Source organism: Tupaia chinensis, unplaced genomic scaffold (genome assembly GCF_000334495.1).
Source record: "Tupaia chinensis unplaced genomic scaffold, TupChi_1.0 Scaffold000545_1, whole genome shotgun sequence".
In the NCBI taxonomy this organism is placed as follows: domain Eukaryota; kingdom Metazoa; phylum Chordata; class Mammalia; order Scandentia; family Tupaiidae; genus Tupaia; species Tupaia belangeri.
This window is the reverse complement of record NW_006160057.1, coordinates 2,486,782-2,501,069: the sequence shown is the minus strand read 5'-3', so window position 1 is coordinate 2,501,069 and position 14,288 is coordinate 2,486,782. Positions and strand designations below refer to the sequence as shown.

Sequence of the window (14,288 nt, the reverse complement as noted above, 5' to 3'; positions counted from 1 at the left end):
GCTTCTGGTTCCCCCGCCACTGTCGCCGTGCCCTTGGTGGGCAAACTCGGCCTCATTAGCCCGGCCTACTTCTTCCTCTGGCCCGAAGCCTTCCTCTATCGCTTCCAGGTACTGACCGGCGACGGGGACAGTGGAGACTACGGCCCCCAGCAGGCCCCGCGGCGGCGGAGCGTAGGCCGGCGGGTTGCCGGCGCGCGGTGCCTGGTGGGATTTGTAGTGCCTCGACTCCAGCGGTTTTAGGGCGGGGTCCTGTGGGTCCGGGAGGCCATGGGGGCCTGGGTAGCCGGACTCCTGGGTTTGGCCCGCCGGGAAGGGACAGACTGCACACGTGTAGTAAGCCTGTGCTGCCCGCCCTCCGCAGGCGGTGAAAGAGGCTCTGAGAAGGCGGGGCAGTGGTAGTTGTCAATCTGTTGGACGCTGGCGATTAGCAGCCTGGGTCCACCTGGAGCGCTGCCGTTTGTCCTCCTGTCACCCACGTGGGTAGAGTGTGGGTGTCATTTTGGCCAACTTTGAGTTGAGTTCTTTTTATGTTAATGGGGTTTCGTTTATCGTTATAGGAGTGATGTAAGATTGGGGATATCAATACAGAGAATGAATTTGTGTTTCCCCAGGCCCTCTGCTAGTATCTACCCGTGTAGTAACCGAATGTATGAAGGAATGGGTAAGGAGTAAGTTGTTCCATAAATGGGATACCTTCCTATTTTCTCAAGCATGAAGAAAACAGTTCGGAATAACATTCTTGGCAAGAGAATGTCAGTTTCCTGGAGGTTATCTTTACCCACCACATATTGTGATTTAAAACTTTAATCAGTGGCGGGTCAGATTCCAAGATCCTGAGCAGGTCAGGTTAATTTCAACACATTAAGTGGCCTGTGGGTAACTCTATTGTCTTCTCCCCCTTCACTGGATTTTACTCCTTTTTTTTTTTTTTTTTTTTTCCTATAGAGCATGTGCACTCACTAGAAAGACAGAGACAGACAGAGAGACAGAAAGCGAGAAATCATCCCCTGGGGGGCTGGCCACACCATAATTCCTTCTCCTTTATTCTCCTCTTGGGATCTTGGGGGCATGTACACAGTCAGGGCGGGAGTTTAAGCCCCCGGGTTCAGGACTCAAACTGTGCTTGACTACAGGGGAGTCCAGCGATGTAACCATTATGCCAACTGCTGGTCTCACTGGATATTATTCCTTTTTTTTTTTTTTTCCTATAGAGCATGTGCACTCACTAGAAAGACAGAGACAGACAGAGAGACAGAAAGCGAGAAATCATCCCCTGGGGGGCTGGCCACACCATAATTCCTTCTCCTTTATTCTCCTCTTGGGATCTTGGGGGCATGTACACAGTCAGGGCGGGAGTTTAAGCCCCCGGGTTCAGGACTCAAACTGTGCTTGACTACAGGGGAGTCCAGCGATGTAACCATTATGCCAACTGCTGGTCTCACTGGATATTATTTCTTAGTCTCCTTTGCAGGTTCCTCATATTCCTGACCTTTCAATGTTGGAATGTGCCCTGGGGATCAGTTACAGGATTTCCTCCCGGACTGTCTTTAGCTCTCGGTGATCTTATTCATCCTTCTATCTTTAAATACTTTTTTGTAAACCAAAGACTGCCAAATACAAATGTAAATATCTTCATTCCAGATCCATCTTGATTTCCAGATTTGCACATCCAAGACTACTTGGAATCACAACATAGATATTGATAGGCATCTCATTCAAGCTTTTAAAATAAAATTTATTTTTAAAAATTTTATGTTTGTTTACTTACTTTGTCCAGGAGTGAGAGAAACAGAGACGGAAAGAGAGAGAAAGAGCATGTCCAGCCCACCCTGGATCACAGGCATGCAAGTGCCCAGTGTACTAGGGAAGTCTCCTGATATGAACCCAGAACCTTCCTATGTGAGTCAGCCTCACAGAGCATTGCCTTTGACCACTGTGTCACTGCCCTTCTGTCAGCCTAATGTGGCCATACTGAAGCTCCTTTCCCTGTTGCCCTAGAAGTAAATAGCAACTCCTTGATTAGAGAAACTAGAGTTTAGTTGTGGAGTCATTCCTGACTTTTTTTAAATCACATCATATAAACTGTCAACAAATCCTGTTGCCGCCACCTTTGACACATGCCTCGAGTACAATGCCTCTTGTCCTTTATTTCAAGCTGTGATTGTTCCAACCTGTTCCTTTCAGTCTTTTCTCTACAGTAATCCTCTTAAAACATGATTAATGTCTTGACAGTCTTTTGCCCAGAGTCCTCCAGTGTCATCTCAACTTAAGTAAAATCTGAGTACTTTCAGTGGCCAGGTAGGCCCCCTACTGGGGCTGGCAGGTGGCTTGGTGGTTTAGGTGCTGGACTCCCACATGGCCACCTGTGGTTTGAGTCCTGGGGGAGGTTTGAGAATCATGATGGGCACATGTATGTACATGCCCAGTGCCCCTGGAGAAGGGATTGCATCATGGCCATTCTCCATGAGGGGTGATGTCTCACTTTCCTTCTCATTGTCTCTCTTTCTCTCCCTGGTAAGTACATGTGCCCTATGGCAAAAAACAAACAAACAAACAACCAACCAACCCCTGGAAAAACAGAGGCCCCCTCCTGTATGTCATTTCTTACCATTCTCCACCTGTAGGTTAGGCTCCACAATGGGGGTTCTTGCTGTTCCTTTACCACCTAACTGCCTTCTCCTCAGGGTCTTTACACATGCTTCTCTGCCTAAGGGATAATCATGGCTCACTTGTTTGTCTTCTTACATCTTTTAGGCCTCTGTCCAAATCTCATCTTTTTTTTTCCTTTCAAGTTTTATTTTACTATGAGAGGGAGAGTAACACCTTTAGAGTCTTTTTTTTTTTTTTTTTTTTAAGAGATTTTGGCTATAGGCCACGAGTGCTTGCCAAAGAGAGAAAGCAAGAAATCACCCTGCAGGAAGGATGGCCACGTTGCCATCCCTTCTCCATTCTCCAGTTGGGATTTTGTGCACTCTCGCACATGGCATGAGTTTTAAGCCACTGGGTCCAGAACTCTAACTATTGTCAACTATATGGGAGTCCAGCGATGTAACCATTATGCCATCTGCTGGCCCCGTACCAGCAGATTCTGTGCTCTACCTCCAGCTTTAGCCAGTCTGAGATTATGGGCAGGCCAGTGCCTGGCACCCTCAGGGAGGTCTGCAGAGGCAAATGTGGGAACTTTCATGTGGATCAGTCTCACAGGCATCGCATTTACCGTTGTGCCACTGCCCAGCAATCACCAATGGCATCTTATTGGCAAGCCTTCTCTGATAGTACTCTACTTTTACTTTGTCTTTCGTACCCTTAATTTTCCTGATACACATCACTCCTTGATGTTTATCTGCTTCTCCTCTCAGGGACGAAGGCTCCCTGAGAGCAGGTCTTTTGTCTTATCCACAGTCTTTGTTACGTAGAGTAATGCCTGCACATAGCCAGTGCTTCCATATTTGTTGAATTCATAGATGTAATTAGGCTGGATGGTGATGTGGAGGTGAGACATGATGCTCTGTGAGGTTGACCACATGGGGAGATTACTGGTTCTCGTCTGGACATCTCCTGAGTACTCTGGGCACGTGTGTGCTCATCATCTGGGACTCACTGAGGCTGAAAGTAGATTGTGGCATCAAGACCCTGTTGGGGGTCTGTCTGTCTCTCTCACTGATGGAGGAAATACATAAACTTAAGAGTTAAAGGTAAGATTTCAGCTTCCATGAAGAAAATAGAAGCTTGTGATGGGAGTAACAGTTTTGTTATTGTCAGAGGGCACATGTGTTCACCAGACAGAGCAGGAGAAAGCACCCCCCAGTGGGGTGTGGTCACATCATAATCCCTCCTCTGTCTCCATTCCACTGGGATTTTAGGCATGTATGCATATGCACCTGGTATGTTTTTCAAGTGACTGGGATTTAAAGTGCAGTTGGCCATGTGGGATCTGGCTCCCTAAACCACTAGACTACAGGATGGCCTAGGGGGCATAATATTTGGTAGGGTGTTCCAGAAAGGCTTCAGATTGGATATTTGGAGAATGTATTTGGATAGATCTAGTACTGAAGACAACCTTCCAGAAAGCAGGACTAGTAAGTGAAAGGCTCAGGCAAGAGGTAAGACTAGAAAGAAGGCTGGCAGCTCATACAAAGTCAGCTTTAGGGAAAAGGACTGCTAGATGAGGACAGGGAGATAGTCAGGGGTGAGTGCAGTTAAGGTGGCTTGGAGGGCCTTATAGTTCATGTTAAGGGGTTTGAACTTTTTTTTTTTTTTTTTTTTAAATAACAGTCACTTGTTTATTTCACAGTTTTTAGGTCAGCAGTTTGCACTGGGATCAGCTGGGTGCTTTTTTAAAAAATGATTATTTTAAAATAATTACTTAATTTTATCGTTATTATTATTTTTCAGTTTTTCTATAGGGCACGTGCACTCACCAGAGAGAGCGAAGGAAAGTGAGAAAGCAAGCCACCAAGTGTGGACTCGAACCATGGTTGGCCAGCATCTTCACCACCACGCCACCTGTTGGCCCGTATTTCTTGGCATAGGACATATGTGCTCTCCTGAGACAGAGAGAGAGAGAGAGAGAAAGAGAGAGAGAGAGAGAGAGACAGACAGACAGAGAGGGAAAGTGAAAAGGTAGCCCTAAGAGAGAATGGCCATATTGCATTCCCTTCTCTTCTATTCTCTTCCTAGTATTTTGGGCATGCACATGCACATGCCTGGTGTGTTTTTCAGGCTGTGGGGTCTGGGACTCAACCTGTGCTGTTGACCATGAGTGATCCAGCTGCCTTAACCTTCTTGCCATGTACTGGCCTTGAACTTTTTTTTAAAGGACACTAAAAAGCTTTTAGAGCCTTTTGAACAGAGGACTACACATTGCCTTGGCTGGAATAGACTTGACGTGTCGGGTAGAGGTAGGTGATGAGATCAGAGAGACATTCAAGTTAGGAGGCAAGAGAGATGGTGGTGTGGGCTAGGATGGCCGTGAAGATAGAGGAAAGTGGATAGATTCAGGATTAGAGTGGACAGGATTGCAGCTGAATGGATATGAAAGGTGAATGGATAAAAGACACAGGACATAAAAATATCCCTGTTTTCGCAGAAGCAACTGAGTGGATGGTGGAGCCCTTTATGGAGAATGGAAATGTTTAGGGAGGCTCAGGTTTGGGAAGAGAGGTTTGGATAAATAATTATGCTTGGCCACATTAAGTCTTCAGGTGCTTTTTAGGCATCAAAGTGGAGAGGTCGAGAAGTCAGTTGGATAGAAGAACATGATTTGGGCATGTGGCCAGAATCACATACTGTTTTTTATTTCTTTACTTAGTAAGTAGTCATTGGCAGAGTGAGTGGTGAAATATTGGGCAGTGTGTGTGCATGGAGAGCAGTGTTGTGAGTCATTTTGGGAGAAGGACCAAAACTGGCTCTTAGACTCTTCTTGCAAACTCTTGCTCACTTGTGTAGTCAAATGTGTAGAATAAGTAGCATTAAAATAAACCAACTTTCTAATAGGCTGCAGGTGTGTAATATTAAAGGTCATGAACCGATTAGAGTCATCATTCATCATTCACACCTTCCACGATTTTCCCATCTTCCTAGCATTTTGTCTAGGCATGGTGTCCTGAGGCAGGACAGTGCACCCACTGCCCTGATATAGAAAAGCCTATAACAGTGCCTTGTCTGTTCTCCCTGGTACTCAGACACTCACCCATTCTAGAAAACATAGAGGAACTCATTTGCAAATTAAGCAAGAGAAGAAAACCTGTATCCGAGAGGCTGTTGCATGAGGGCCGTGAGAGTTGTGCTTTAGCAGGGTTTCCAACAACTTAAGAAAATTGAGAGATGATTGATTTAGAGTGCACATTCATGTTGGAAATGACAGAAGTTATTTTTCTTATCCATGAGTTTCCTCTGTGTAGCTTGTTGGTTTCTAAAGCTTAAATTTAGAGGAATGGGGGATGGAGAGAGAGTGAGAGAAAGATAAGGTATGGTCACACCACAATCCTTTTCTCCATTTCTCCATTCCATCAGGATTTTAGGCACGCGTGCTCATGTGCCTGGTATGTTTTGCAAGCTGCTGGCTGGATTTGAACTATGGTTAACCACGTGGCATCTGGCTTCCTATGATCAGTGCTTAACAGCTTTGCTCCAAGGCCACCCCTACATTTTATTTCTTTAGATAAGTTGAAACAGGTGCATGTTAAAACACTTTTGTCCACATTTTCTCTTTTTTTAGAGTCCCCCAGAGCTACACTCTTTTTTTTTTTTTTTGGAAAGGTTTTTGCTATAGGGTGCGTGTGCTTGCCAGAAAGAGAGAGACAGAAAGACAGAAAGCGAGAAATCAACCCCCAGTGGGATGGCCACACCGCAATCCCTTCTCCTCCATTCTCCTCTTGGGATCTTGGGCACACACGCACACGCGCCCGGCGTGAGTTTAAGCCACCAGGTCCAGGACTCAAACCGCAGTAGACTACATGGGAGTTCAGCAACATAGCCATTCCATTAACTGCTCATTCCCCCCAGACCTACACTCTCAAGTCAGTTCAGAACATCTTCATACTGGTCCATGATTAACTACAAAAGAGTGTAGTTTCCTGCTGCCCTTGTGTTTTATGAAATTATTTCTCCCAGGGCTGCCTGCATGGTGATATTTCTTCATTTCTTAGGGTAAAATAATATTGCCCCCTTACATCTGTATTGTGCTTCTCCATATTATCTCATTCAGTTCCCCAAGTCATCATGAGGTGTTACCTCACTTTATAGACAACCGCAGTTTCAGTTTCCATTTCGGTGAGTGGAAGGTAGTTTTGAGTTGTCTTGTTGAACTCTTTTGTATAATATGAAAAAAAGGGTTTAGCAAACCGTTTTTGAAAGTTCTTTTAAATCAGTCATAGCAAGTGTTTTTTAATCTCTCTCTCTCTCTTTTTCTTTCCTGTTAGGGTACAAAAACCAAGTACCTAAGTCATGCTGTCAAGACCTGGCTCAGCCCTTTCTAGTCGCACACTTTTATCTAAGTTATTTATCCTGTTTGAGCTTCAGAATCTTTACCTAGAAACGAGGGTAATATAGTACCATATTAAGTCTGTTCTGAGACTCCACTGGTTATATGATGCTCCATCAATTTAATGCAACCTTTTTTTTTGAGAGGGAGTAGAAATTGCATTAGAGTATCTTGATTGTAAGACATTCCGATTTTAGAAACCCCAAAACAGATGCCTTCAAATTGAGGAAATCCATTGGTTACTTCATGCCTCCGTTACATAGAACACATAGAAATGTTTGTAAAGTGGCCAGTAAATAATGTGCTAATTAGGCTATATGAAAATGGTTTCCTATTTTTATTTATCAGGCAGTACTAATTCTTGCCTTACTATCTTCTCTCCATGGACAGTCTAATTTTAATTTAAATTGAAATGTAACTGCTGGATCATTATGGTAAGATGTAAACTCTCTAATTTGTTTCCAGGAGTGAGAAATGGCACCAGTGAAATATATGATTCAGCCTGGTGCTTATATTTGCCAAGGTTTTGCTTATATGTTGCATTTAACCCAATGACAGCAACCCTAGCAGATCGATTTGAGTCTATTGGGGAGCCAGCTAGTAATGCAGTGGTAATGCAAAGCTTTGCAATACTCGATCCACACGGGAAGGTCCTGGGTTCATATTCTGAGGCCTCTCTGTACATGTCATGTGCATGCAAGCTTGTCCATAATCCTGGCTGGCTGAGGCTGGGGGTTGATCATGGCATGAAGACCCTATTGGGAGTGCCTCTCTTTCTCTCTCTCTCAGAAGAAATAGTCAATAAACTTAAAAAAAAAAAAGGGTATTGGTGAAGATAGAATTTCATGCATAATGGGAAAGAGAATAAACTTGAACTGTAGGCCAGGCATAGAAGTAGCCTTAAGCTTGAATTTAGATCTCTAGTGGCTAGTGTTTTGGTACATATAATTTAAACTCTTCCCTTAGCAGTCCTGTCCATAGTGGACAGTTCCAGTGTGGTCTGTAGGTAAGAAAAGGTTGCTTATTAGATCACAACTTTGTTTTTTAACTTCTTATCAAGTTATAGTATACAGGCATGAAAGTGTATATTTTATAAATTTATAGCTTGTTAAGTTTTCAGAGACCCAATACATGTATATAAGACCCATACATGTATGTCCTGTTTCTCAGCATCCCTGAAAACCTTTTACTTGCTTCCTTCTGATCACTATCCCCTTAAGGGTAACTACTATCTTTACTCTTAACATTATAGATTGTTTTTGTCAACTTTTTAAAAGAGATTTTTGTTACAGTGTGTGTGCTCACCAGAGACACGGAAAGAGACAGAAAGTGAGAAATTACCCTCCCCCCAGGGAGGGATGGCCACGCTGCTGACCCTTCTCTTCTTGTCTTGGGATTTGGGGCATGAATGTGCATGTGCACAGCACGAGTTTCAAGCTGCTGGGTTTGGGACTCAATCTGTGGTTGGTCATGTTGGAGTCCAGCGCTACGTGCTTTACTTATGCCACCTGCTGGCCCTATTTTCATCATTTTTTAACTTTCTGTAAGTGAAATTATACAGTATGTATTGTTTTGTATTTAGTCTCTTACCAGCAGTGTGTTTGAGAGTCGCCCGTATTGTTGCATGTGGTTATAAGATTCCTCATCCTCACTATTCCATTGTGTGAGTATACCACTGTTTATTTACCCAGTCTGCAGGTCTACTGTTAGTGAACCTTTGGAGTGCTGTCTAATTTTGGCTGTTATGATTAGTGCTGCCGTATTCTGGTGCATGTCTTGTTCTAGAACTGTGTACTGTAAACATAAGTATTTCTTGGTGAACATGGATACGCCTTTGTGTTGATTATATAACTAAGAGTAGAATCTCGGTGGTCTTAAAGTCTTCAATTGAGATTGCTTGACTTTTATTTGTTTAAATAAATGGAAAGGACTTTTTGCCTACCCAGTGTGTCCCAAAAAAACAAAGCCACAGTTGCTAAAATCTGCATCTGGCACACAGGTGCTCATCATCTTTCTTTCTTGGTGAGTGATGTAGACTGGCTTAACTCCAAAATCAGCTGATCCTTGTAGTTTCGGAAAAATCTTTGCTTTTCATACTTAAAAAACCTAACTCTACCTCTACCTCTGGATGGCATTTTTTTTTTTTTTTGTAGCAGATTGGGAGATTTCAGTTAAGGGTTGGCTGCAACTCGTATTCTCAGGTGGTTGAACTAGTAAGTAAAGAATAATGTCTGACATCTCTTTTTGAAGGGTTTATATACCAGTTATCATGTGGGCTACTTTTCCTTATTAAGTGAGGAACTCTGGGTGGATTGACTAAACTCTTAAGTATAGCTGAACTTTCCTCGTTTAAAAAAACTGAATTAGTATGCGCCTGGAGTTGGTATTGCTGTGGCATTAAAATGAGATACTCAGACTGACCCCGTGGCTAGTGTTTATGGAGCTGGATTCTACATGGCCAGTTGTATCCCAGTCCCGGTGGCTTGAAAAACACCAGGCTTGTGTGTACACATGTCCCAAAACCTGACAGGATGGAGAACCATGCCCCACGGGTGTGTGTGCGCATGTGCATGCACTTTTTTCTTCTCCCCTATTCTCTGTCTCTCTCTGGTGAGCACATGCACCCTCTGGCAAAATAGTAATAAAAAAACGATGCTTCCCAACAAGTGTTCTTTTTTTTTTTTTTTTTAGATGTTTTGCTATAGGGCATGTGCGCTCGCCAGAAAGAGAGACAGAGAGACAGAAAGCAAGAAATCACCCCCCCAGGGGGGATGGCCACGCCGCAATTCCTTCTCCTCTGTTCTCCTCTCGGGATCTTGGGCACGCACGTACATGTGCCCGTCGTGAGTTTTAAGCCACCGGGTCCAGGACGCGAACCGTGGTTGACTACATGGGAGTCCAGCGACATAGCCATTACGCTAACTGCTGGTCCCTGCCAACTAGGTCTTGATTCCACAGTCCACCCCCAGCTACAGCCAGTCCGGGTCAGTGGCATACAGATGCTAGGTGTGTTTAGCTAAGTTTCCAGATGGGAACCCAGAACCCTCCCATGTGGGTCAGCCTTGCAGTGTCACATTACCACTGAGCCACCATCCGGCCCCCTCCTGTTGTAACTATTTACATATCCGAGGAAGGAAGGGAATTTGGTTGGATACCTTCTCTGGGAATTTTGGAAATATACTACAGTGTTATCCTTTTAAAGAGGTGTTTTGAGATTTAGAGTAATACAAAAATAATATTAAGTCTTTCAGATCATTGACAGCAAGTATAACTCAAGGGTAAACTTAATGAACAGGGAAAAGAAGTGAGGTATTTTGACAGGCACTGATTTCCAAAGAACAGGTGCACACAGTAGCTAAAAATAGTATGTGTCATCAGCATTAGAGAAAATACAGTCAGAGAGAATCGAGGTTTCTTTTCCAAGACAGCCCTGGGTGTTTTAGAGGAACATGGAGGTAGTTTAAATGTGAATTTGTAAAATCCAGGTCAGCAGGCATCTTTAAAAGATTGTAATAATAATATGCCCACACATTTTTTTTTTTTTTTTTTACAAAGGAGTTTAACATCCTCATTCTTCATTCCAGCCTTTTACAAATCCTGTGAGATAAAGAAGGCAGGCATAGGCATTAGAGAGCAAATGTCGTTGGCAGATGAAGGCACAAACCCAGAGGTCCTGATCTTTCCAAGGTCCTATGGCTGCTTTTGATCCATGGCAGGGGTGACTCCTGTCTACTCCCTGTGCTTTTTATAAGCAGCGAGAATGCATTTGTGGGTTTACTCTCAGTGTATTTCAGGCTTATCCAAGTCTAGTAGTACTGAACTTTTTTCTTTTTTTAAACTAATTGTAATTATACAGTTGTCACTTGTGAAAGGCATTGTAAAAATAGGGGTTTAGTATCAGCTACTCTGGAGTCAGACTGTCTAGCACAAAATTTTAGCTCCACCAACTTACTGGCTCTTACCTATTCTTTTACACCCTGTTTTATAATTTGTAAAGCTCATTATCTAAGTGTAAATACAATGACTAGCATACTAATTTACTGACTTAAACACACACACACACACACACACACACACATACACACACACATTAACTACAGGCTGGCAGGTAGTGTGGTTGAGGGACTGGATTTCCACATGGCTGACCATAGTTCAACACCTGGAGGCTGGCTTTCTCACTTTCTCTCTCTCTCTGGTGAGTGCATGAGCCTTATAGCAAATAAAAAAACAGTAATAATAAGTAAAAGAAAGTAATTCTTTTAAAAATATTAACTAAATTGGGTTATATATTAGTATATTATTTCTGTTTTACAGATGGAAATTGAGGCTCATAAATGGTAACTTGTGAGCAAAACTTAAATCCAGGTCTTCTCAAATCCTCTCTAGTACTCTGTGATAAAATTGTGAATAAAATAAGATGAATTTTAACATATTTTGTTTTACTGGATTAATATAGGGCTCTTGGAAGAATAACTTTTTGGGTATGGACAATGCATTTTCTTCCATGAACAATTAAGCTCTGGGGGTTACATTCCTATACTTGGAGAATATAATTTGCCAGCTCTGTATCTGGCCACACCCTACTCCCAGTGTCTTCCATTCCAGCCACACCCAAGTTGTTAGCAGTACCCATTCATTTATCTTGCCCTTGCAGTTCTTTGGGACTTTGTACCGATTCCAAACTTCCCCTCCCTTGTGCCAGCTCCTGCTTCTCTGATAGCCTCCCCCAACATTGTGGACTCCTGGTGCAGGGACCATGTCTTTCAGGCTTGGTATATGGTAGTGTACAATAAGAAACATAGCTTTTAAGCCAAAAGCCATCATTATGCTGGCGTTTCCCAAAGTCTGGGTAGACCGTCTGCATCAACCACTATGATTTAACATTGTTCTGGAGGTATTGGCCAGTGAGTTAGAGAGAAGTGAAATAGATGCAGGGCTGGACTGGTAGCACAGAGATTAAGCCCTGCACGTAGGGACCAGGATGCTCTGGTTTCAACCTGAGCCCCAGTGACTTGAAAAATATGCCTGGCATGTGTGTGAGCATGCCCCTAATCCTGAGAGGATGGAGAAATGGAGAAGGAAGGGTTGTTGTGTGACTTCACCCCATGGTGTGTGTGTGTGGATTCTCTCCCTCTCTGTCTCACTGGCAAATCCATGTGCCCTGTGGGGGGTGGGGGGGAAAGAACAGATACAGTTTTTTTAATTTACAGAAAGGTGTGTATTCTTGGAAACCCCAGGAGGCTCAATTTTTAAATGTTTCAAAAAGTACAGTATTTAACTGTGATGAAGTGGTATAAAAAGAGAAAGAGATAGTTCTTTGTAAAACTATAAGAGGCCAGTTAGTGGTGCAGCTGTAACGCAATGCTGTGCAAGGCTGACTCATATGGGAAGGTTCCAGGTTCACGTCTGGCGACCACCCTAAACATGCTAGGCGTGTAAGCTCGTGATCTGGGCCTGGCTATAGCTGGGGGTGAATTGCAGAGTCAAGACCCTGTTGAGGATAAGCCTCTGTCTCTTTATCTCACAGAAGAAGGAAATATATAAACTTCTTCTTTTTTTTTTTTTTAAGAGAGTTTTGCTGTGGGGCATGTGCTCACTAGAGAGACAGAAAGTGAGAAATCACTTCCTGGAGGGATAGCCACGCTGCATTCCCTTCCCCATTTTCCTCTTGGGATTTTGGGCACACACGTACATGCGCCTGGCGCCAGGGAAATACATAAACCCTGAAAGCTGTGAAAGACTTCTTGACTGGTAATTAGTGTCATATTGCTATAATAAAGATGTTGGTTCTCATTTATTTAGAAAAATAAAATATTGAGAGTACCCAAGAAAATTGTGACTTTTGTGGAAGAATAAGGGGAGGGAGATTAACTATTTTACTTTATTAGATATTAAAATATAAAAATATTACATAAAATATTTATATAATATTAAAATAGAATAAAAATGAAAATAACTTGGTATTATTATTGGAATCAAATCTAAACACAGTAGTCCGAAGATAGACCTTCATATAAAAGGGACTCTTTGAAGAAAGTAGCTTTTCACATAGAGAAGATATAGGTTACTCTGTAAATGTGGATAGGGAAACTGAACAGCCATCTAGAAAAATAATTGGATCTCTTCCTTATTCCTTAGATGAACCATGAAAATGCTAAAATAAAACTGAACACATCTATATTTTTGGAGTGAAAGCGTTTTACAGGCATGATATGTAATAATGCACTTGCCTATGTTTAAACTTTTGCATGCCAAAATACTGGACAATGGACCTTACAAGTACAAGTCTAAAAATAAACCAGAAAATATTTGTAACAATTAGCATGAGAAATTTCTATAATATATAAAGAAATGTTCATCTAGGCAAAAAAACAAAGGAAATTCTAAAATTTTTGAAACAAGAAAAGGTATTACAGTTTTCTCAGAATGCACACACAATTTTTTAGATTGAATACAAATTAAATGGTGAGGGTGTGGAGAGAAGGCAGACTTCCATCTGCATTTTAGGAGGAAGTTTAAATTGATTAGGCATTTTTGTAGAAATTTGGCAATAGCTCCCAAAATAAATGCATATGGCTGTGGATCTAGCAGATTGATTCACAGAAATTTTTCTTGTATATACACGTATAAAGAGGATGCAAGGATATTCATTGTGGAATTGCAACAGTTTAAACAGTTCAAATTTCCATATAAAAGGAGTTCCATGAAGCCTATGAAAATGTTTGGTTAAGCGAAGGAAACAAATATGCAGTATAAAGTAGGGTGAAGACAGATGAATAATAATGATACATAGTGATACGTAGTACTATTATTTCTTGAAAGAAATACAAGAAACTAATTAGTTGTTGCTGGAAAAGGAACTGGGAGACTGGGATCCAGGCTTACTGCTCACTCTGGACCCTTCTGTGTTTTTTGTTTGTTGGAATGCTGCTTTGTTTTTTTGTTTTTGCTAGAGAGTGTGTGTGCATGCCAGAGAGAGACAGAGACAGTAAGAGAGGGAGGGAGAAAATGCCCCCCATGAGAAATGGTCACACCACAATCTCTTCTTCACCCTTCCCTCCTTTTGGGATTTTGGGCACACACACACATGTATCCAGCATGCTTTTCAAGTCACCAGTCTAGGACTTGAACCATGCAGTAGCCATGTGTGAGATCCAGCTGCCTTAACCACTAGGCCACTGAGCCGGCCCACGACACTTTCTTAAGTCATGTGTGTAGACTGCCTGTTCAGCATATTGATATGAATAAAACCTTTGCTTCTGTGTTTTGAATAGGACATGTTTGGATAAGGTTTATTATCCCA

At 42.4% G+C, this 14,288-nt stretch overlaps 1 protein-coding gene across 1 annotated transcript in view; it reads left to right on the top strand.

Moving 5' to 3' along the window:
* Positions 1–13: 13 nt before the first annotated feature.
* Positions 14–14,288, top strand: part of DERL1 (derlin 1) — a gene marked incomplete at its 5' end in the record, with an annotated part of 31,821 nt that continues 17,546 nt past the window's right edge. Inside the window, 1 exon segment of the mRNA XM_006157525.3 lies at positions 14–108. Coding sequence (XP_006157587.2) covers positions 14–108 — 95 coding nt within the window.